The 25,189-nt window shown below is 43.4% G+C and overlaps 1 protein-coding gene across 5 annotated transcripts in view; it reads left to right on the plus strand.

The window, feature by feature from the left end:
* Nucleotides 1-25,189, plus strand: part of fto (FTO alpha-ketoglutarate dependent dioxygenase) — a 439,188-nt gene that overhangs the window by 337,218 nt on the left and 76,781 nt on the right. For 4 of the 5 annotated variants that reach the window (XM_078210887.1, XM_078210889.1, XM_078210893.1 and 1 more), the window contains one exon: nucleotides 13,122-13,267. In XM_078210887.1, the coding sequence (XP_078067013.1) occupies nucleotides 13,122-13,267 (146 nt within the window). Of the gene's footprint in view, nucleotides 1-13,121; nucleotides 13,268-18,891; nucleotides 19,043-25,189 lie in introns of those variants that run through there. The other variant, XM_078210888.1, reaches the window with a different exon arrangement.

The following is a 25,189-nucleotide window of genomic DNA, read 5'->3' on the forward strand; positions in this document are numbered from 1 at the left end:
AGCCACTTGACCCATTGATTGTGGCAAAATGGGTGTGTTGCTTGCACTGCCTTTTGTAGGTGGAGGAGGATGAGGCAGAGTAGCAACAAGCAAGGCACAGAGACCTGCACCTGCTGTCACAAGAGGGTGAAAGGGAGGAAGGGCGCAGGCCCTGCAGAGACAGCAGTCCTTAGAGCAACATTACCAAAAGCACGAGCAAGATGAGGAGAAGGACCAGGCATCCAGGTTAGATTGATTGGCCATACTAAATTGCCCCTTAGTGTCAGGGAGATTATCAGGGTAAATACCTGGGGTTATGGGGATATGGCCTGGGTGGGATTGTTGTCGGTACAGGCTCGATGTGCTGAATGGCCTCCTGCACTGTAGCGATTCTATCCAAGGAAGAACAGGTGTCAGCAATACAATCAGTAACCACAGCTCTGCATCAGCAACTAGTCAGTGAAAGATCTGTTCAATTATCACTCTGATGCACCAGCATTTTCTTCTGCTTTCAAAATTGTTCTTTATACCCAGCTGAATAACCCTTAATCTTGAATACAAGCATCAATGCAAACAGTGTGTTACACAACAGTAGCCGTGATCACCGTTCAAGTTTATATTCAGTGATGCTTGAGAACTAAAAATCACCCTAATGTAAAAGCCTAGCACCTGGTTTTGTGCTCATTTACTTGTCTTGAGTGTTGCCCCAAGGTGAACAGCATGGGAAGTGGAAGGCTGCTTCTACACATGAGTGCATGAGATGGCTATGATGGGAGAACCTGAGGAGCTCTGATCTTAGAATGCCCAAATTGTGACCAGCAGTGTCCTGGCAGAGCAATGTAGCCTAGCTGTCTTTCTGGCACCAACATTGGCAATGGTTCATTTGTTGGCTGGTAGTGAAACAATCATGCAATCATCTGCCTTTTCCACGGTGCCTGAAAAATCCTGCTTTGGACTCCATGAAGTAGACTTTGTAATCCAGAGTTAACAGCTAGTTTTAATTAATAATATACATGTACATTTTAACAGTAGAGATTGCAGATATGAAGCTTACTCTAGCCAACGTCTTTACCCATCTCTATCCATCTCTAGATTGACCCTGGCTCTGGGTCACCACTGTGTCCACATTAAAATTTTATGTACCAGATCCTACTACTACACCTCCCCCAAGTCTTTCTCCCATGGAAACAGAGTTACTTTAGTTTACTTCCAAGTCTTACATTGTTATGAGTCTTGTTATAACCATAATGCTATTCTAAGCTTTTTGCTATTACATTATTAACATTAACAACATTAGCACTACCCCATCCCCCCCTTTCCGTCCTTGAAGTTAGAGTTTCAGGCAGCCTGGAGGCCTATTAACTCTTCCATATCTTGTTTGTCATTCTGTCAGGAGAATAGTAGGTTCTGGTGTTGCTTGTTCTTGTCATTAGCTTTTAAGTTGGACTGGTGTTTGGGTTTGGTTTCATGTTTCTTTCATTGCTTGATGTCAAACCACGTCTGGCTGGTTAGATGTTGCATGGTTATTGTTACTCTTGATCGTTTCTTGAGGGTGGAGGAAAATGGTATTATTCTTCTACTTGGCGGTATCTTTTCTTCTTTCTTTTCCATTTAGGCTATTTGGAAACTCTCTGAGACTGAGAGAGAGTTTTCCTGTGGCAAGAAGAAGATGGCATAGCACTCTCACCCCTGCATTTCATTGTTGATGGTGTGCAACTGCTACCAGAGGGCAGCATCCCTGTGACTTTGGCACACTGGCTGCAAGTTGCTGTGTGTGCACAGTGGTTGGTAGATCTACCAATGATACCACCATCTCGTTGGAGGTAGAGGCTCCTCATACTGTTGATCCTTCTCTGACACCACTTCCACCAGAGATGCTATGTTAATCTTGTGTACGGTAGGTTGGCCTGACCATTGGCAACATTCCAGGACATGGAATGATGATGCACAAACCTGCTCAGGAAAAAGAGAAGAGAGATCGCACGTGAAATCTGATCTGAATACTCTTTAGTGTTTGAGGACCCAGGATCATACTGTTCTGGCTGGCTAATGACGGTGGTAGTCTTGACATCTTCTGCCTTCTGGAGGAGATTGAGGGGTGTGCAGGCTTCTCTGCTTAGAAGAGAGAAAGGCTGACACGGATGACACACATCAGCTCAAAGATATGTTTGTCACCGTGCCCCAGTGGTTCAAAGGTCATGCTGAGGTCTTACTCATGGGAGTCGGACTCTCTTATTCCATAGGCTAGAGTACCTGCTATTTAAATCCAAAGGCCTTAAAGCCATTTTGCCTCGTCTGATAGTACTGTCACCCTGGCACCTGAACCTGTTTAAAATTTGTTAGATGGCTTTTTACCAGGAGAACAGCATTCCAAATAAATAACTGAATTCGCTGATTTCCGCAAGAAGACTGGCTATATGTTTTCTGGGTCATCAATCTCAGACCTCACGGATGACTTTTGGGATGTCTGTGCAGTGCTGGGGTTTTGACTTGCACCGTTTACCAAATGTCCCTGTCTGTTACAGTGGAAGCATCAGGCGGTAGTTGCAGGACACAGATCTCTCCTGTGAGGCCACACTGTAGTACAGGCGAGGTCGCTCTGATGGACAATTCAAGGGTTGCTTTCCCTGATTTGGGTAATTTCTCTGTTCTTATGACTTGATATGGTGGCCTGAAGTTTGGTTTCTTCCCCATGAAGTGTTCTCTCCCCTTGGGACGGTCCTGTGTTGTTCACATAGCTCAGACAATCTAATTAGCTGGATAGCCTTGTCCTTGGTAAGGTCATCTTGAGCTTGTAAGAGGGTCATGGAGTGAATCATCTGCAACACCCATCATGATTCTGCTCAGACTTTAAATCACCAAATTCCCTTCCTTCTGTCACGCTACAGACATCATTAATGAAGGAATCAACAGTTTCCCCAGGGGGCTGGACTTTAATTCTCCCCAGTATTTTATCGGATCACAAGTTGAAGTAGACGCCGAAAGATTTCAAAGCATTATCAAATTTCACAGAAGATTCACCTGTCGTGCAATGATACTTGCTGTTGGCCCAATCGAGTAAAGAAGTGTACTAACTTGATCTGCCACTGATTTGTTTATTTAGATTTGCAACAGTGCTGTTTCTTAAAAATCTTCTTCCTCCAGTGACTGCAGTTCTGTGGTTGAACTCGTCTATTGGTGAATCCCAATAGAGCTGGAAATGTGAAACTGCAATCTGTTTTTATTGCTGTTGAAAGATGTGGGCACAGTAAGAAGTCTCACAACACCAGGTTAAAGTCCAACAGGTTTATTTGGTAGCAAATACCATAAGCTTTCGGAGCACAGCTCCTTCGTCAGATGGAGTGGATATCTGTTCTCCAACAGTGCACAGACACAGAAATCAAATTACAGAATACTGATTAGAATGCAAATCTCTGCAGCCAGCCAGGTCTTAAAGGTACAGACAATGTGGGTGGAGGGAGCATTCAACACAGGTTAAAGAGATGTGTATTGTCTCCAGACAGAACAGCTAGTGAAATTCTGCAAGTCCAGGAGGCAAGCTGTGGGGGTTACTGATAATGTGACATAAATCCAACATCCCGGTTTAGGCCGTCCTCATGTGTGCAGAACTTGGCTATCAGTTTCTGCTCAGCGACTCTGCGCTGTCGTGTGTCGTGAAGGCCGCCTTGGAGAACGCTTACCTGAAGATCCAAGGTTGAATGCCCGTGACTGCTGAAGTGCTCCCCCACAGGAAGAGAACAGTCTTGCCTGGTGATTGTCGAGCGGTGTTCATTCATCCGTTGTCGTAGCGTCTGCATGATTTCCCCAATGTACCATGCCTCGGGGCATCCTTTCTTGCAGCGTATCAGGTAGACAACGTTGGCCGAGTTGCAAGAGTAGGTACCGTGTACCTGGTAGATGGTGTTCTCACGTGAGATGATGGCATCCGTGTCGATGATCCGGCACGTCTTGCAGAGGTTGCTGTGGCAGGGTTGTGTGGTGTCGTGGTCACTGTTCTCCTGAAGGCTGGGTAGTTTGCTGCGGACAATGGTCTGTTTGAGGTTGCGTGGTTGTTTGAAGGCAAGGAGTGGGGGTGTGGGGATGGCCTTGGCGAGATGTTCGTCTTCATCAATGACATGTTGAAGGCTCCGGAAGAGATGCCGTAGCTTCTCCGCTCCGGGGAAGTACTGGACGGCGAAGGGTACTCTGTCCACCGTGTCCCGTGTTTGTCTTCTGAGGAGGTCGGTGCGGTTTTTCGCTGTGGCGCGTCGGAACTGTTGATCGATGAGTCAAGCGCCATATCCTGTTCTTATGAGGGCATCTTTCAGCGTCTGGAGGTGTCTGTTGCGATCCTCCTCATCCGAGCAGATCCTGTGTACTCGGAGGGCTTGTCCGTAGGGGATGGCTTCTTTTACGTGTTTAGGGTGGAAGCTGGAGAAGTGGAGCATCATGAGGTTATCCGTGGGCTTGCGGTACAGTGAGGTGCTGAGGTGACCGTCCTTAATGGAGATGCTTGTGTCCAAGAATGCAGCCGATTCCGGAGAGTAGTCCATGGTGAGTCTGATGGTGGGATGGAACTTGTTGATGTCATCATATAGTTGTTTCAGTGATTGCTCACCATGACTCCAAAGGAAGAAAATGTCATCGATGTATCTAGTGTATAGCATCAGTTGAAGGTCCTGTGCGGTGAAGATGTCTTGTTCGAACCTGTGCATGAAGATGTTGGCATATTGAGGTGCGAATTTTGTCCCCATGGCTGTTCCGTGTGTCTGGATGAAGAACTGGTTGTTGAAGGTGAAGATATTGTGGTCCAGGATGAAGCGGATGAGTTGTAAAATTGCATCTGGAAACTGGCAGTTGACGGCATTGAGTACTGAGGCCGTTGCAGCAATGCCATCATCGTGGGGGATGCTGGTGTAGAGTGCCGAGACATCCATTGTGACGAGGAGTGCTCCTGGTTCAACTGCTCCATGTGTGTTGAGTTTCTGTAGGAAGTCCGTAGTGTCGCGACAAAAGCTGGGGGTTCTTTGTACAATGGGTTTCAAGATGCCCTCGACATAGCCGGAGAGGTTCTCGCACAGGGTTCCGTTTCCTGAAACGATGGGACGGTCGGGTGTGTTTGCTTTGTGTATTTTTGGGAGGCAGTAGAGATCTCCAACGCGTTGAGTACGTGGGATGAGAGCACGGAGGGTGTTTTGAAGGTCCGGATCAAAGGTCTTGATCAGAGTGTTGAGTTGACGGGTGTGTTCTTTGGTCGGATCTATGGGTAACTGTCTGTAGTGTTCCTCGTTGTCCAGTTGTCGGTACACTTCTTTGCAGTAATCCGTTCTGTTCAGTATGACGATGGCCCCTCCTTTGTCTGCTGGTTTGATGACAATGTAAAAATGTGGGTACAGCTTTAAGAAGTTTCAAGCTTCCAAGATGGCATTGCTGGTTACTGCAGAACAAATGATCTTCCAGCGCTTACTGGTACTTTTGGCGGGTTTTTCAAAATGGTGGCAGCGCATTGCTGCCTGAAGAAGAAGTGACCGCAATGGTGGTGCAGGTTGGCTGACTACCAACTCAGCTCATTCATTGGTATCACGTTACAAGTCAGGACTCTTGGAAAATAACCACTGGCTTGCAGTTTACGAACTTGGATGGGTTGCGAGGAATCCGGAATGGACAAAATCAATTTTTTTTTTTGCTGGACTTGGGAGCTACTTGTTGAAACTCAGAGTATGGTGACGGTTGCTTTCAAACAGCACTTCTGCCTGAATGACTTGAAAGGGCTTCTCAGGACTAGAAGTAAAAAAAAAAATCATCCTTCCAGGCTGCGAGCTGTGCTAGCTGAAGCTGAAACTTTAAAAGGAGGATGCAAAGGGATCTTCTGCTTGAGTTAAACTTTTACCTTTTCTTGTTTGCTCCCTGGTTCTTCTGAGTTTTCTCAGCATTTATAGTTTCATTTGGGAGTTAGGTTCAGTGCCGAATCCATTGAAAATATTATTTTTCTTAATTTCACAGCATTCTTGTGAGGATGAGGGTGTTAATCCCAATGCTGCCTTGATGGAGAGTCTTGCTTCAGATGCAATGCAGTCTGAGTCCTACTCTGTCATAGTCTATTGTATTTTAACAGCATGTCTTTATTAACAACTCATAACTTATGTATTATATTTACAGTGGGGATACAGATATGAATCCAGTCTAGGTCTTTACCCATCTTTAGATTTACCCTGGCTCTGGGTGATGTGTCTTCTTACATCACTGTTTGTGTGAGATACTTACTCAGACCCACATTAACCCTTTGTGTACCAGACCTTACTACTAAGTGCCAGTGTCATTGTGATGGGATTCCATCGGAGCACTCATATTGCTCTGTGTAAGAACAATACTCAGGAGTATAATTATGCTTTGGAACTCGCTTCCCAAAACCTCTTGCTTTGTGCTTTGAAAGAGGAGATACTAGAACCTTGACCTAAGATGGCAGAGTTGTCACCAGAGGCTCGAGCACTGTCACCCCAGCTACAGTGTTCATAGAACATGCTCCAGGATAAACTGCATTGTCTTTGCATCTCTTTGGAAGCTCCACACAAGTTGAAGTTTATTTTTATTCATTCAAGGGATGTGGGCTTCGCTGGCTATAGAAGGTGGTGATCAGCTGACTTCAACCGCTGTAGTTGGACTCTTGCAAACTCCTAACATTGTGTGCAGGCTTACTAGCAGATAGTCTCATGCATTGAGTAGCTTGTCTTGCACACCATCGGTCTTCTTCTGTAAGTTGTGCCCCGAAAGTCATCACTGATACCCTCCAATTCATTTGTATGTGGACCATCGTATTACCCCCCCTCCCCGCCCTTTCCCTCATGCTCCTTGAATCTCCCAGTGTAAACCCTTTTACATGACTCTCTAAACTACGCAAGCACCAGCTTCTTAGCTGGTGTCTACAACAGTAAGGTTCAAGTGCAATCTAGAAAGCTGCCATTAACTTCTTCTAATCCAAGAGCACCCTCTATTTCTGTCTAATGTAAAATGGGAAGATGGAAATAGGAAAAGGTGAGCAGTTAATGGCAAGTGTAAACAGAGAGAGAAAACAATTGTGAGCTCAAATCAGGACCAATTTGTCACGCTCTGTGCACAGAACAAGGTATTTCAGTGTCGGTCAAATAAACTGTGGAAGGAGGTTGCATCACTCCTAGCATTTCCCAGGCCACAATCTCCATTACAGCCTCTTTCAATGTGAAGAGGTTGTGGATAAATGGTTTTCCTCCAGTCTGCTCCTGATGTACTTTTAAAATATATAGTTACTGTTGTAATTGAGGAAATGTGTTGTCATAAAAATTACAGCATGGAACCACGCAATTCAGCTCAACTGAGCTGTGTTGGTATTTACCCTCCACACGATCATGAGCCCTAATTCCACGTATTTACCATTTTCCAATATCCGTTTCTCCTGCTAACTGCCCTTCGTTCAGTCACCTAACCTATTCTTAAATAGGGCATAGCTGTTACTTAAATCATTAACTCCAACAGTGCATTCCACAGCCTTGCAACCCACTGTGTAAACAAATTTCCCTTACAGTCTTCCGATGTAAATCTGTCACTTTACCTTTTATCAATGTCTTGTTATTCTCAGCTACTCATCCATTGGAAATTGTGTTACTCTCTACCCTGTCCCATCGTTTCACCTTTTTAAATATCTTTATAAGAACAGCCAATAATCTGCCTTACTTTGTTGCAAACAGCTCCACATTGTCAGCTTTTCATGTCATATGTTTGGTCCCATTGTTTGAAATTTGGCTTGAGAATCCAGGTATAGAGCACTGGGGATTTAAGTACTTTCTCTTCACTGAGACCCAAGCAAATGACCATGAAAAAATCTAATGCAGACTGAATCGCCCTGTTGAGGTACAAGTGTCAATGTGATAACTTACACAAGATTATTTGGGAAAAAAATGCAAGAAGAACAGACATTCACGAAAGGTAAGGGAAGTGACACATTGATAAGCGACAGAAGAAAACAATCAACAAAAGTTGAGAAAAGAAAAGGACCTTTTCAAAGTGAAGTTGAAAGTAAGGAGATATGAACTTGCATTGCAAGGGCAAAAGAAGAAAGATTAGTTAAAGAAAAGCTCACCTGCAGCCCTGTGCTCTCTTCCCATTTATACAATAGCAGCAGCCTGATTTTGCAGTTTTGCTCATTCGTGACCAACTTAAGCAATGATGTAACAGTAAAATATTTTATGGCAGATATAAGATGCATTTCTATTGTGTCTGATATAGGACATCTTGGCTGGAATTCTCCAATGTCGTACACGCCCGCCACCGCGGCCAGAAAGAGCAGAGAATTTGGCGCTCACCCAGATCTCCATTCACTGCAGCAGGATCAGAGAATCCAGGCCATTATTTTTATTCTACTTACTAGTTTAATTTTAATTCCACTTATATTAGCATTTTTCAAAGGGCAACAGAAAGGGATACATTATCGGCCATGTGTAGTGGGTTTATTTATCCAGAGAGCGCCGTATCCTCAGTTAGAATGTCTAGGCAAACCAATAACCTAGTGTAATCATTTCAATTAAATGTGCCATGATTAATGTATTTGTTTCGGTGAAGACAGTTTATCTTGTTTACAAATTCATTTACACTTCACTTTCCCTGTGAGTGCAGGCACCAGTTGAAAGAATACGTTATAGATGAAGACTTGCCATTCTAATGGATCCTTGCAGCTTGAATCTGATCATTCCAAGGTAGTCCATGATTATCAAGTTACAACAAACTTGGACACAGCAAGTTAAAATTAAAAAGCAAGTCATTGAGGCACACAACACATTAACAGTCCAAAGATGGGCAGGTTAGGTGGATTAGCCATGCTGAATTGCCCCATAGTGTCCTAAAATATGTAGGTTAGGTGGATTAGCGGAGTAAATGCGTAAGATCATGGGGATAGGGCAGAGGAGAGGGCAAGGGTAAGATACCCTGTCAAGAGAATCGGTACAGACTTGATGGGCCGAATGGCCTCTTCTGCATTAGGGATTCTATGATTCTCTGATTATACTAATCAGATCAAATAAATGCCAGGTTAGATTTAAATCCTCATTTATTTCCTTTTAATCTTTCACAGGATGTTCTGTGTATTTGCTGCCTTTGTCCTTCTAGATATTAGAGGTCACAGATTTAGAAAGTGCTGTCCAAGGTCCAAGAAGTGGGCGGCACAGTAGCACAGTGGTTAGCACTGCTGCTTCACAGCTCCAGGGATCTGGGTTCAATTCTCGGCTTGGGTCACTGTCTGTGTGGAATTTGCACATTCTCCTCGTGTCTGCGTGGGTTTCCTCCGGGTGCTCCGGTTTCCTCCCACAGTCCAAAGATGTGCGGGTTAGGTTGATTGGCCATGCTAAAATTGCCCCTTAGTATCCTGAGATGCGTAGGTTAGAGGGATTAGCGGGTAAATGTGTAGGGATAAGAGGGTAGGGCCTGGGTGGGGTTTCTATGATTCTAAGGAGTCTTGTTAAGTTCCTGGATTGCATCTTGTAGATGATAGACATTGCTGCCACTGTATGTCAGTGGTGGAGGGATTAAATGTTTAAGGTGGTGAATGGGATATCAATCGAGCAGGCTACTTTCTCCTGGATGGTGCCAAGCTTCTTGAGTATTGTTGGAGCTGCACTTCCAGGCAAGTGAAGACTATTCTCTTACACTTCAGTTTCTGGTCAATAGTAGTCCCCAAGATGTGATAGTTGGGGATTCAGTGACGGTAATGAAAAGATATGGTCATGCCTGGTACTTGTGTAGCATGAATGTTACTTGTTATTTATCAGCCCTAACCTGAATGTTGTCCAAGTCCTCCTGCATGTTTTTTTTTGCTTCATTACTTGCAACATGTCTTATTTGGTACACTGTTTTGGCACTATTCTAACTGATTGTAAAGGATTAGTGTTAACTTTAACACCCTTTTTAATTTATTTTCTATCTCTTTGCTTTAAATATAACATGGAGGGATGAAATTGCTTTTTAACCAAAAACAGGAGAAATCCTGTTTCTCAGCTCCATAATTAGCAGCTGCTAACGAAATCACATTCTCAGAAATTGCACATGTTAAAGGTGCACATTCCTGCAACTTCATTAGGGGGTCATTAATTGTGAAGAAAACAGGCATTGCCCAATTTTTCATTAAGAGAAGAATTTCACCCCTAAGTGCTGCTTGAACAGTGAATGCTCGTAACCCCATTAGGGATACTAACTTGTAGGATTTATTGACCCTGACAGTACAAATGAACTGGAATAACATGTACACTATTAGAAATATAAGATCGCTGAAGTATGCTCAGTTAGCATCTGTATCTTGGCTAAAATTAATTCAATTCTCTCACACTGCTGAGCTCAGTAATTCCTACTGGCCAAGTCCCCCAGTGCTCCTAACTGTTTAAGCATTTTTTTTTAAAGTCAACATTAATTAATGGGAAAGGAAAACAGAAGGAAGTTAAAGTTGATCAGAAGTTGTAAATGTTTGGTTTTATAAAGCGACGGTGAGGGCAAGACCCCTTCTTAAGTGATTGGTGTGTGTGTTTGAGAGTACTTGTTTTTTTAGCCAGTAATTGACTGCATATGTAGTGTCTTGCCACATTGAGGACAGATGATGACCGTATTATACAAAACCTATTATTGCCATTCCATCTCATTCCTAAGTGTTTCTTTTGTTAGCTTCATTATAAATAGTGTGCAGTCGAATCATAACATGATGACCACCACTAAGATTATACCATCGCCAGTGCCAGTCTGCCTCTTGCGGTTGGTATAGGCTTAAACATTAAGCAGCTTACTCATCAGCTGGGCAGAGTGTTTTCACTGTATTTAAAATGTCAGTGTAATCTCCCGCTGTTGCTTCAATGGAGTCAGAGACTTTACTGAGACTAAGTAAAGGAATGTGCCTGTACTGAGGTGCTGCACCAGGCTCTGTCTGACACAGGACGTAAAGCATGGCTAATGTTGTAGTTCTGCATCTTTAAATGTAACTGAGATTGCACTCATCTTATTAAGAAATAGCACTGTGATTTCCTGCTGTACATAAAAAGAATTGTATATCCCCACATATTCTGCTATGATGTAATTGGCACACTGCCATTATATTTTCAATGTGCCAGAATCCACCTCAACTTTATCTTTCTCTAAAGTTTGGCTGGATCTTTCAAACATTTAGCCATCAGTATTCTAGTGATGTGTCTGGCATCATTTTAGCATTTTACCTAAGAGTGGCCCACAGCACCGTTTATGAAGATCTGTCCTTACAAGTATTACCCAGCATTTAACTTCTATCAGACAAGTGTTCTGTGCTTTTTTTGTCAGACTGTTTTAAGGTTCCACTCAGTTCCATTAGCTTCACCTCTGAGTGAGCATTCAAGCAATACATTATACTTATCAGACATCCTTTTTTCTCAAAGCAACTGGAAAATGACTTTATAACAAGAAAGGCTGCAGCTGTTTTCGTTAAAAATACATAATTAGAACAATTTTTGTTGTGCGGAGCTGAATTTGTAACAATCTTGAAATACAGCTCAACTGAAAAAGATAGCACAGCTTTAAAAGTCACATGAATGGCTTTGCTATGAAAAACTATTGATCTTGAAGACCAAGCTCAATGTTGAAGTCATTTAGTGCAGAGTGATGCTGAGCTGAAAGGCATTTTGTCCCTTGACTTTTACATTAACCTTCTATTGACTGCTCAGAAACCCTTAATTAACCCACACCTTAACAAAACTGACTAATTATAGTGTTGTAAGCATTGTATCCATCCCTAAGATTCCTTTAACAATGCTTCAACTCTGATTTAAAAAGTAAATTTAAAAATGACAAAATAATTGGTATGAAGCTCCTATTTTTATCGAGAGACATGAAAGTGTTTTAATTGGAATTTTACTTATCCTATGCACTTAGTCATTTATAGTAACTGAGCTGTCCTACATAGCTTTTGTTCCCTTAATTCTTGTTTTAAATAAATAATGAGAACATTTAAACGCATTACTCTTTTCAAGGCCCTGAGGTCAGATAATCTTATTATTTATGAAGTGATGTGCTACATAATAGTGCTTAGTGCATGTTAACAGATGCTATTATCCTGAAATGATGTAGGCTACTGAAGATATATTGGTATGTTATATGTTAATACTGTCCTCACCATGTAATGTTCTGTCAGACTAAATAGTGTAGTTGTTTGTGAAGCAATTAGACACACTTTGACTGTCTAATCACTTTAAATGTATATATAGTATTAAATATGCATCTGTTTATACAGCTATATTAGTAACACTCCAGTTCTATAATTCATCTGTTTTAAAACCCAGTTATTCATGACAATTCAAATATTGACTAATTCATATTTGTGTGTTAATTTTTTTTTCAAAGACATCTAGTTGTCATAAAGGAGCAAGGAATGTGAGATTTAATTCACGATGTTCAGTAGACTGAAGTAAATTGACTTCTAATCTCTGATGCTGTGGAGATTACAGTACTACAGCTGGGGCTTTCGCAGTATCGCAATCTGTGATTAAAAGAAATGCACCACATCTTTTGCATTCTAATGAGCAAGCTTTGAAGATCTGTTTTGTAGTGGGCTTTCATCTTAGGTTATCAAGTCACAAAGTACATTTTTGAGCTGTACTGTTTTCAACATTACTTTTAATAAATCTGACATGTTAATGTAGATCTAGTATATTTCATGTAAGACAAATGTCTTACAATTGAATAAAGATCTTTCCTGTCAGATTAAGCAATTTACTGAAGACCCAGACAAAGTCAAAAGTTACAAGTTAAAACAGTATTTACTCTCCAACTTAATGAAACTGACGAGAAAATTACAACACGTATGAGACAATATAAGCCAAATTTGCTTCAGGGGATTGTGCAACAATATGCCCTTTGTTTTCCAACGACATGCTTGACTTACACTAACAGTTGGCAAATATTGTCAATGAATTCAAAACTAGCTTAAGAGTTTGTTACTTATAAAGATTAAGGATTTATCTCCCTTATATTTTAGATTGTGTTTCATGATTTAATTGCTTTAATAAGCAATTATTTTTAAGTTTCTTTTGACTTTAACTCGGGTCCTGATGTAATTTGTTTTGATCTGGTTATATCGATGAAATTGCTTCAACTTTGTACTTTTGACAACTCTTGTGTTTTTGTTCCAGGTGTCAGTCCAGACTTGCCAATAGTCTACCAGTTGATGAGCAGCCAGAATGTCGTCCTCACTGGTGCAGTGGGGACCCTGATATGCCTCTCCCGTTTGACTTGGAAGAAATTATTTCACTTCTGAGGAATCAGCTCGTGTCTGCAGGTAAATGTGGGAGGAAAAGATGCCAATGGCAGTTAATAGATTTCCCGACTATTATCATATTTCCTCATTGCCGTGCTCATCATGCACTATAATTCCTTGTACATTTAACTCCAGCAAAGAATAAAATGTATTTTCCTTCCTCCGCCCAGCCCCCTGGCATTCTGCCACATTTATTTCAAGAAGAGTTCTGGGGAGGAAAAGGAACAACTAACAGTATTATCAGCATCAATATATGTTTTGAGCTCATGGAATCTTGCTAATGCTGTTTAAAGCTGTGATACTGATTGTTGGAAATGACTTGCTCTTGATCCAAATCAGATGGATTACACCTTGTTTGAATCATAGAATCCTGCACTGCAGAAGGAGGCCATTTGGCCCATCGGGTCTGTACCAACCACAATCCCACCCAGGCCCTATCCCCCTAACCCCATGCATTTACCCTAGCTAGTCCCCCTGACACTAAGGGGCAATTTAGCATGGCCAATCCACCTAACCCGCACATCTTTGGACTGTGGGAGGAAACTGGAGCACGCAGACATGGGGAGAACATGCAAACTCCACACAGACAGTGACCCAAGCCGGGAATTGAACCCGGGTCCATGGCACTGTGAGACAGCAGTGCTAACCACTGTGCCACCGTGACTGGACCAGTTTTTCTTGTTTGTTATTGAGTTGCGAATGTAATTGTTTGAATTTTATTTTGTGAAAGGTAAGATCAGACAACAAAAAGTGATTATTTTCAACTAAAGAGTTGAATATTTACCTGATTCAGGCAGTGTGCAGTGTTCATATATTTGTTTTAATTCATGCAATCATGGGTTTTCAAGACCAGTATTTATTTTCCACCCCTAATTGCCCTTGAGAAAGAGGTATTAAGCTGCTTTCTTGAACCACTGTAGTCTGTGTGGTGTAACTACTCCCACAGTGCTGTTGAGGAAGGAGTTCCAGGAATTTAACCCAATGTTTGATGAAGAAAAGGTGGCAATATATTTCCAAATCAGGATAGTGTGTGACTTGGAGGGGAACTTGAAGGTATTGGTGTTGCGATGCTCTTGCTGCCTTTGTCCTTCTAGGGTTAGAGCTCATGAGTTTGGAAAGTGCTGTCAAAAGAGCCTTGGAAAGTTTCTGCCCTGCATCTTGTAGATGGCATACAAGCTGTGCTTTAGTGATGGAGAGAATGAATGTCTAAGGAGAAATTAGGCTGCCAATCAAGCAGACTGCCTTGTCCAGGATGGGGTCGGGTTTCTTGAGTGTTGTTGGAGCTGCACTCATCTAGGCATGTGGAGAGTATTCCATCACACTCTTAGCTTGTTCCTTATAGGTGGTAGAAAGGCTTTGGACATTCAGAAAGCGAGTCGCTCATGACACTGACCTAATTTTGTAACCACAGTACTCATTGCCAAGATTCTGTATAAATGAAAAAGGCATCTTGTCAAATGCATGTAATCAATGGTAATCCTGAGACAGATGCAATCTGCACTTTTGTTTAAAAGGTGCATATAGGCCAGAATTTTATATCTAAAGTTAGGGCACGCACCCGACCTGAAGAGCTTGAAATCGCAGAAGAGGATGTCGGGCGCACAACCCGATGTCATTGCGCACTCATGCAATATTTTGGTCGGCAGGCACCCCTGAGAGTCAGAGGTGTGCCCACCAGCAATCAAGAAGCCAACTTAAATGATTTAAACACCAGTTGACTGCAGTGACTCTTCCCATAAAGGGAGCACATTGGGTGCGCCAGCCCGCTTTTCTCAGTGCCTGCCCTCACTGGCAGCGCTCAGCTTTTCTCGGCCATTAATTGGTCAGCCAGTGTGAAATCACACTCCAGGCCGCTCAGAGCTAAGAGTGTGTTCCGTGCCTGCTTCTGGGCACGCCAGAGCGTTCACCTGATGGGTGAAAAATTCAGACCTATTGAGTCTGTTAAAATGGACGAACACATGGCAGATGCAGTTTAATACAAACAACTATGCACATTAGGAGGAACAACATGGAGGAGCAGTATCATTTAAATGGTTTATTTTGAGTGAGGTGCAAGAGGCAGGGAGGGCAATGGTGATCATCTCAAGCCAGTTAATGGGGAGGTACCCATGTTGTCTACTACTATTGCTTCATTTCCAGGACATTTCCGTACTACTTCGTACTGGAAAGGTGGACATTCTTGCTGCCAACAGTGAGAGCTATGTTGTGTACTCTAAAGAATGTTTTTTACTTTCTTTATCATCTGTGTATTATTAGCCACAACCCTTCCAATATTCCTCTGATATGGAGGAGTAGAATATTATTTTTGAAATATAGGACTCGTCCCATATATCAGAATGGTAGCCGAGTAAAAAGCTCACCTTTCATGTGTGGCCTTGACTACATTTAGGAAGTTCTATTACCCTCTGTTTTTCCTTTTTAAAAGTAAACTTGGTATTGTGATGAAACAAGCTTTGCAGTAATATGATTCTGTTGAAATGGTAGAAGAGTGTTTGTGCCCACAAACATCTTCACCTCTCTACTCCTTCATTCATCCCTATTTACCCCCATCAGCACACTGCACAGTTTTCTATCTCAGGTGCCTCATTTTGGGGCATGACAAGTGGGAGACAAGTATTTCCCAACAGTAGAACCTAAAAGTTATACCTTGGCAACTTCTACACACTTGCCGATTGCTGGCGGAGTATGATATTGCTGGAGGATCAAGCACAAGTTGCCTGTCTTCCTTTTGGTCATAATTGACATTGCCTGACAAAACCACAGCAAGCGACTCATTTCATGTTTATTAAACCCTTGTTCTATTTATGTTTCAGCAATCTTTCAAAGTAATATGACCACAAGATATCTTTTTTTTAAATCTCTCTCTCTCTCTTTCTCTTCGTTTTCATCTTAATTGTCTTCTTATATTCGCATGATCTTTTTCTTGAGTTGACTCTTTCCACATTAATATCTCCAAGTGGATTTACCTGCTGTAATGATCTGCTCTTTTTGAATTTTCTGTCTTATGCATTTATTTATCATTGACATGCTTAACCCTTGATTACATTTCAGTCACTTTTGAGCTACTTCCCTTAGCACCAGCATCAGCTGCAGTAAATGTAACCCCATATTTCTTTCTGGGCCATGCAATCAGAATAATCATGGCGTGGTGCATGGGATGCATGTCTGCAGTTACTACACAAATGCAGTGTGCACTTAAAGGAACTGCTAACAGAATTTCAAACTTCTGAAATATCAGATTTGGGTGTTAACATGGCTGATGTACTCAGTTAAACAATTCTAGCTATATGTATTAGACATGTACTGAACCATTCGCAATCTTGCTGGAGTCAAAATCATAGAATCCCTATGGTGCTGAAGGAGGTCATTCGGCTCATTGAGCCTGCACCGGCAACAATCCCACCTAGGCCCTATCCCTGTAACCCCACGTATTTACCCCACTAATCCCCTTGACACCAAGGAACAATTTACCATGGCAAATCCACCTAACCTGCTCATCTTTGGACCTTGTCCTTGGGACACAAAGAGAAAATGTCGCAGTTAATCTAGTACAATTACACTGTCGTAAATCTGACTATAGTTGTCCAGAAACCAAGATGTGTCATACATCAATTTTAATCAAGTAAGATTTTTAAAAACTGGCCAGTACAATTCAGCTAGATTGACACGGTGTGGTGCTTGAATGGTTATCTCCTTTGCCTCTTGCGCGCCAGTCTATTCCTGTGCTCCAAGCGACCTTTGGCTCCATCCAACCTGGCTTGACCCAAACTGCCCCACCTGGAATTCAGCAAGAATTGAAATCTGGGGCACAACCTCACACCCAAGGTTTCCAGTTTTAAGATGCTGTACCTATGGAATTTCAGGACCTATTATGGAAAGCCAGTTTATTTACCAAAAACCCACCCACCATAACCAAGCTGTCCATGAAAATAAAATACAATTTTGATTTAGGACCAACAAGTTAAAATATATAATAACGGGCCTGTTCTCATTCCTGACAAATACATTAACCCTTTGAATTCTTTGACATTCTTTGCAACCTACAGCACAGAAAATTTCAATGGTAACGTTAAATAATGCAAGCTGCTGTAAGAAGAATGAAAATAAATTGAGTTACAGAGAGCAGCATGTAAATTGTTTAATTTCCCATATGCTGGAACATGTTTTTGTCTTTAAGCCTTTAAAACAATGTTGTTCACAAAACTACGCTGGAAAATTGCTCCAACAGTAAATCAGTATAATGAGCCCATCACAAGCAATATATTATTAATGATTTCTAGTTTACTATCTGGAAGGATAAAGACAAGACTTTTTAAATGAAACACTGATCATCCCACAGATACAAAGCAAAAGCAACTTGCCTGTCCATGTACTTCAGAACTATTTATATATCTTTATTTGTCAGAGTAATAAATTGAGTACTTGTATCCTTCCTTTCTGCTTTGGAAACATCATATCAATTACTGAACTGAATATCTGGCAATTTCTGATCTTTGAAATGTTGCAGAACATTTCTGTGGTGTAGTAAGGGTTAATCCCCTCTGACATAAATCTGAGATCAGACAAACTTGGGAAATGGTTCAAATTATATCTTAATATTGTAGGGCAGAGCTGTTTTAAGAATGCTTTTGTACATGTCTTTGCTTACTTTTAGTTTTCATCAACCTAAGACGAATGAGTTGAAGTTGTCTACATGTTTGACAAGCTGAATTGATTACAAAAGATACTGATCTATTTGCCTGTCTGCACTTGCAGTCAGCGATGTACATCAGTTTTACTTAAGCTGTCCTTCTGTGCCAAATCCTGGTGCAGTTTTGCGGTTTTAGCAGACAGGTTTTCATTAATTTTATTATTTTAATCTATTTCTTAGCACCTCTGTTCCTTCCCTATATGTTTACTCCAATGAGGCTTCTTGCCTACATCCGTTCATCTGAGGGAACAGAATAGTTTGGACTGCAGGCTTCTTCCCAGATGTCAACAGTGCTGTAGTGTTGATAGGTCAGCAAATAGGAGGTGCATTCTTAGTGAAGGAAATGCTCAAGACCAGTTTTTTGTCAAGCATTCATCATATGCTACAAAACATGAAGAAATTAAAAACCAACTAGAAGAAACACATTTTCAAAGACATTTATTTATTATTGTCACAAGTGGGCTTACATTAACACTGCAATAAAGTGAAAATCCCCTAGTCGCCACACTCCGGCGCCTGTTCGGGTACACTGAGGGAGAATTTAGCATGGCCAATGCACCTAACCAGCACATTTTTCGGACTGTGTGAGAAAACCAGAGCACCCGGAGGAAACCGATGCAGACACGGGATAACATGCAGACTGCACACAGACAGTGACTCAAGCCAGGAATTGGACCTGGGTCCTTGGCGCTGTGAGGCAGCAGTACTAACCACTGTGCTACCATGCCACCGATATTGGTGAGGACCATCTAGCTTTCCCTTCCTGCATCATGTAGGACTATCCCCTAATAGGTAGCTTTAGTTGCAATATTTTCTGAAGTGCTTGCCATTTGCTTTGTTGCTCTGTCACTTGCTTTTCATATTTTAATGTTGAACTTCATGTTGGACTCCCCATACTGTATGAAGAGGCAGTAACAACCATGCCCATTGTTTCTGTTGTATTTCCCTCAATCAGATCCTTGTGTGATTTCTGTCAAAAGTTCCAGTGGAGGGTGAAGCACCAGAAAAATAAACTGTATTTGATCATTGAAACTGAGCTGACAGATGCTCAGTTGGAGAAGAAATTGTCCAAAACCAATAAAGATGAGAATGATATTTCGCCTTTGAGCTCTCCTGTTCCCATGGCTTATGCTGTACAGCTTTAAATGAAAGAAAGACAAGCTTGTATTTTGTTCCAACTTAAGTACTTTTCAAAGATTTGCTTCTACATTGTAACCCAAACAGCTACATGTGAGGCTCCTCATTAATTCTTATCTAAATATCACAACACTTTATATCAGTGCTCGGCTATGCTATTTGGTGGCTTATTAGAGGTCAACCTGAGAGATACCCAGTGCATTTGAATCTGTCGTGAAGCAGGTTTTCACCCAACTGTTGATGTAAAAGCAAAAGCCTGATGAAGTCTGCAGCACTTGTCCAAATATGCACAAATGTATACATTCTTTATATTAAGCTAAACCATTTCAGACACACAACATGCTGATTCATTGCTTCTTAATTTACTTTGATTATGTTTGTGGCAGATCACTGCCATTCAACTCCTTATGCAACAGAATGTCATAGACATCCAATGTGGATAACAGTAGTTCCTCTGGTCACCAGGATCCAACTCACATAGCCCACAAGCTGAGGCATCCTTTGACAAGTCAGACAAATCTTATTTACATCATGAGCATTTAGTGCATGTTTAACTCTTGAGGTGTATTGGGACCAGGGAGCGGAGAGGGAGGGTGCTGGGGGCTCCACTTTCACGTGGAAAACCACAGGTATGTTCAGTAAGGATTGTCGATAGAATTTTACCACCGCCATCTCTTTTATCATTTTCCTTCTGGTTTTGGGTTGATTGTGTGGCAGCAGACATGATGAGAACCCACGACTCCAGCATTCAAAAAGTAAATCTGAAGATTGGCAGAGTTTAGAAGTGTGCAAGTGAGTGTGGAATGCCCAAAAGCTTCAAGGGCACTGCTCTTGATGTGCTGCTGGGGGCTGTGAGGAAGTGGAGAGAGATGCTCGTACCCAGCAAAGGAAGGACGAAACCTGCTATTGCTTCAAAGAAGGTGTATGGCTGGAAGTGGCTGAGGAGGTTGGCAGCAGGAGCATTGTGAAATGGATTCAGTCCAGGCCAGAAGGGTACAGCTGTACTTTTAGCCACATAGAGTGGTGAAAAATGTTGTCCTTCTCAACTGTTGTCTGCCTCTCCCCATCCCAGTCAGCGTTAGTGCCCATCTTCCCTGTTCTTGTTTACTAGGCTTTGTTTGATCACACATCTGGTGGTCAAGTGACATTCATCATTGCATTGTGGGGCTTCATTGGTTGTATTTTTGATAGATGTCATCAGGCACTTTTTAAATGGGGTGTCCCTTCTTCCCCCGCAGCCACCTTTTAAGACTGCTTCTAGGTCCAAGAATGTCAAGGAGCTCAGAGTACTGCAAGATGTTGAAAGCATCATAGCAGCTATCCAGCTGCAAGTACATTTATGCAGTTGCATAGATTGCCATGTGTGCAGTCAATGACGCTTTGGATCTATGAGAAGCCACCCAGAGAAACACACCCAAGTGCCCATTGAGTCTGATTGGTGTCACCACAGGCAAAATTCACTTAATTGCAAGCCCTGCAAATAACTGATAAGTGATCTGCCCTATGGATTTCTGGACCATAGATTGGGAGATCCCTGGACCAATTTCCATCCCCCATACTGCAGTCACTGATTTAACATTGTGATCCTTCAGTCTCTGTCTGCAGACATTGAGATTGATCAAAAAAATGACCTAAATGAATTTCCACACTCTTCAGGTCACCAGTATTTATCTTGCTGTACAATATGACTTCTTACTAAATCTGGTTAGTGAGGAGAAGGGATGACAGAGGCCATCTCTCATCCCCTGCACCAATACTGTGCCTCTGTGTACAATAGACACCAGAAGTGGATTCAGTTCGGGAGAAACCTCAATGTAGTAGGAACTGAGAGAAACTCCTGATGGGGCCACCATTGTAAGCCTAGCCTCATACAGATATCTTCATTTATGATTACTGTATTGCTCTGGGAAATACAATTCATCCCGCTGCTTTTTTAAAAATCCATTCTTGGGATGCAAGTGTGCTGGCAAGGCCAGCATTTATTGCCCATCCCGAATTGTCCTGGGGTGAGTTTGGTTGGGGAACAGGAGTGCATTAATTCAGACAGAACAGTGGCCTCGCCACAATGCCATGTGGGGAACGTGACCAGCAAAACTATGCAGACTGCTTCTGGTGTTCATTGGAGTGATCCCTCGATCAGAGGTACTCAGTGCCTGTTTGCAGGATCTTGCCTTGGGGAAGAGGGGGCCAAGGTGAGCCACACTCTGCCCTTCCTGCCAATCCCCTTCAAGTCCCATCCCTACACCCTGCGAAGCCCATCCCAGCATCACTGACCTTTAGGCTGGGTAGTTCAGCAATCCTGGGTTTTCGGTGGGTGTATTTCCCACAGCAGTCAACTCCTCCACAGTGGCACTGCTGAGCAAACGAGCTGTCAGCTTCTGATTGACTGGTAGCTCTCAGTAAGACGTCCCGGATCACGGGACCTGATTCTGTGGAAGGCCTGTTAGTTGCCTGATAGCTTGTAATTCGTCGGGTCTTCCTTAAAAAAGGCAACATGGGTTTCCAGCCAACAGCTGAGACCATCCCAATTCCCCTTCATAAAATTCCCTCCTAAATATCTGTCTATTTTAATGCTGAATCCACTGGACATTGGAGCATCCACAGTCCTCTGGGGTAGAGAATTCCAAAAATACACAACTCTGAGTTAAATAATTTCTCCTCATCTCAGTCCTAAATAAAAGACCCCTTATCTTCAGGCCGTGGCCCTGAGTCCTTGATTCCCCAGCCGAGGGAAACAAAGCAATCCCTTAGTATCTACTCTTTCAAACCCCTTCAGTACCTTGCATACTTCCTCTCATTTTTCTAAACTCCTTACTAAACTTTTCTTACTCAGCTGTTCATCATACGACAGCCCTCTTATCCCAGGAATGTATATTCTTCCATCGATATTGAGCCAATAGTGTGCACAGTATTCCAGACACATCTGGAAAATCTCAGCAAGCCTGACAGGATCTGTAGAGATAGAATAAAGCTAATGTTTTGAGTCTGGATGAATAAAACTAACGTTTTGAGTCTCGTCAGAGCTCCTGGAAGAGATGTGGCAGGGAGTTAAGCACCAAGCTAAAAGCAAATTAATGCGGATACCATTTCAGATTCCAGCACCCGCAGTAATTTGCTTTTAGCACAATGTTCCAGAAGTGGTCTCACTAAAGCCCTATACAATTATAGCAGAATTTACTAGTTCTTGTCCTCCAGTCACCTTGTATAGGGACCAAACTGCCAATTGCCAGTTTAATTACTTTCTGCATGGAATTCAATCTAAAGAAGTGTGAAGTAATGCATTTTGGGAGGTATCACAAAACAAGGGAATACTGAATAAATGAGAGGATGCTGAATAACTCGGAGGAACAGAAGAACCTTGTAGTGTATTTCCACAAGCTTTTAAAGGTAGCAGGATAGGACAATAAGGTGGTTAAGAAGGCATAAAGTGGGCTTTCTTTTATTAGCCAAGTGATGCGCATTATCACACATGAGGCTTGAGATGCTCAGGAAATAAAGGCTTTTATTTGCTGTTACAACTAAGCTACTAATAATATACACGATTCCAGACTGAGGGGTCCCAGACAGAGCAGTGACCTTTATACCTCTCCCAGGAGGCGGAGCCCGACTGGGATGTACCATAATAACTATAATACAAGGTGTAACAGCCCAACCCTAACCCCAACAGCAACAAGTAGAACAACCCATCCCTAACCCCAACAGCAACATATATGCATACTTGTAGTACTGGCCAGACCCTGGCTCAGTACTATCTAGTGGGAACCAACGATGGTTCACCACATTCACCCCTGCTTTGAAGACAAAGGCCGGCGGGGTACAAAAAAACAGAATAATTTGTCATCAGTCTATAAGTTCAGACGGTCAGGGGGACCGCACCGTCGTTGTGACCTCCTCAACACCGGCGATGACACCGGAGTAGGCACTCGCGGTGGCTTTCTCCCCAAGGCGATGTCCAACGGTTCCTCCACAGTCTCACGGGCCAGTTGACCCCGAGGTGATGATAATCCGTTGAGTTCCGACACGCCCTGAAGTGGCGACCATCCTCTGGACTCAGGCAAGCTGTACACGGGAGTAAAAGAGTTAAGTAATGGTCCCGATGCTGCCCGCGCCGTGTCCGGAGGGGAAACAATAGTTGGGGGGTTTCTAACAGGGGGGTATGGGAGCGACAGGGGTTTCTACGTCCCCTGCTGGCGCCAGGTCTCGGATCGAGACCGTGTCCTCTCGCCCGTCAGGGTATGCCACATAGGCATACTGAGGGTTGGCGTGGAGGAGATGGACCTGTTCGACCAACGGGTCGGACTTGCGGGCCCTTACATGTCGCCGCAGGAGGACAGGTCCTGAGTACGTCAACCAAGACGGTAATGAGGTCCCAGAGGAAGACTTCCGAGGGAATGAAAACAGCCTCTCATGGGGTGTAGTGTTGGTTGCCGTACACAGGAGTGAGCGTATGGAATGGAGCGCATCAGGGAGCACCTCTTGCCAACGGGAAACTGGAAGGCTTTTTGACTTCAACGCCAGTAAGACAGCCTTCCAGACTGTAGCATTCTCACGTTCCACCTGTCCGTTACCCCTAGGGTTGTAGCTCGTGGTTCTACTAGAGGCAATCCCGTATGAGAGCAGGTATTGCCTGAAGTCATCGCTCATGAACGACGAGCCCCTGTTGCTGTGAATGTAGCTGGGGTACCCGAACAGGGTGAAAAGATCACGGAATGCCTTGATAACCGTGGCAGCGGATGTATCAGAGCAGGGAATAACAAAAGGGAATCTCAAGTACTCATCAATGATGTTGAGGAAGTACACATTCCGATCTGTTGAGGGAAGGGGGCCCTTAAAGTCGACACTCAGTCTTTCGAAGGGACGAGTGGCCTTGACTAATTGTGCCCGGTCAGGTCGGTAAAAGTGCGGTTTGCATTCCGCGCATACCCGACAACTTCTTGTTATGGACCTGACACCCTCCACCGAGTAGGGCAGATTGCGGGCTTTTACAAAGTGGTAGAGCCGAGTGACCCCAGGATGGCATAGGTCATTATGGAGAGCCTGCAAACGGTCCTCCTGTATACTGGCGCATGTTCCACGCGACAGGGCATCCGAGGGCTCATTGAGTTTCCCTGGACGATACATGATGTCGTAATTATAGGTGGAGAGTTCAGTTCTCCACCGCAAGATCTTGTCGTTCTTGGTCTTGCCCCTCAGCGTGTTATTGAACATGAACGCCACGGACCGCTGGTCCGTGATCAGAGTGAACCATTTTCCCGCCAAGTAATGGCGCCAGTGCCTGACAGCCTCCACAATGGCCTGGGCCTCCTTTTCCACCGCTGAATGCCGAATTTCGGGGCCTTGGAGGGTGCGGGAAAAAAAGGCGACAGGCCTGCCCACCTGGTTAAGTGTGGCGGCCAGGGCGAAATCAGATGCATCGCTCTCCACCTGAAAGGGGATGGACTCATCAACAGCGTGCATCGTGGCTTTCGCGATGTCGGCTTTTAGTTTATCAAAGGCCAATTGAGCCTCCGGTGTTAGGGGAAAAGAAGTGGACTTGATGAGCGGACGGGCTTTGTCCGCGTAATTGGGAACCCACTGTGCATAATAAGAGAAGAAGCCTAAGCATCTTCTCAGTGCTTTTGCACTCGTGGGCAGGGGAAGTTCAAAGAGGGGACGCATACGGTCTGGATCAGGGCCAATGACCCCGTTTTTCACCACGTCTCCGAGGATGGCTAAACGGCGCGTACGAAATACACACTTCTCCCTGTTGTAGGTCAGATTCAGGCGAGATGCAGTGCGTAGGAAATTCAGGAGATTTGTGTCGTGGTCCTGCTGGTCATGGCCGCAGATGGTGACATTATCCAGGTACGGGAAGGTAGCCCGCAGCCCGTTCTGGTCCACCATTCGGTCCATAGCACGCTGGAAGACCGAGACCCCATTGGTGACACCAAAGGGAACCCTGAGAAAGTGATACAAGCGACCATCCGCCTCAAAAGCCATGTATTGTCGGTCCTCTGGGCAAATGGGGAGTTGGTGGTAGGCAGACTTGAGGTCTATGGTGGAGAACACCCGGTACTGCGCAATCTGATTGACCATGTCAGATATGCACGGGAGGGGATACGCATCCAGCTGCGTGT

This window comes from Mustelus asterias, chromosome 4 (assembly GCF_964213995.1).
Source record: "Mustelus asterias chromosome 4, sMusAst1.hap1.1, whole genome shotgun sequence".
Taxonomy (NCBI): Eukaryota; Metazoa; Chordata; class Chondrichthyes; order Carcharhiniformes; family Triakidae; genus Mustelus; species Mustelus asterias.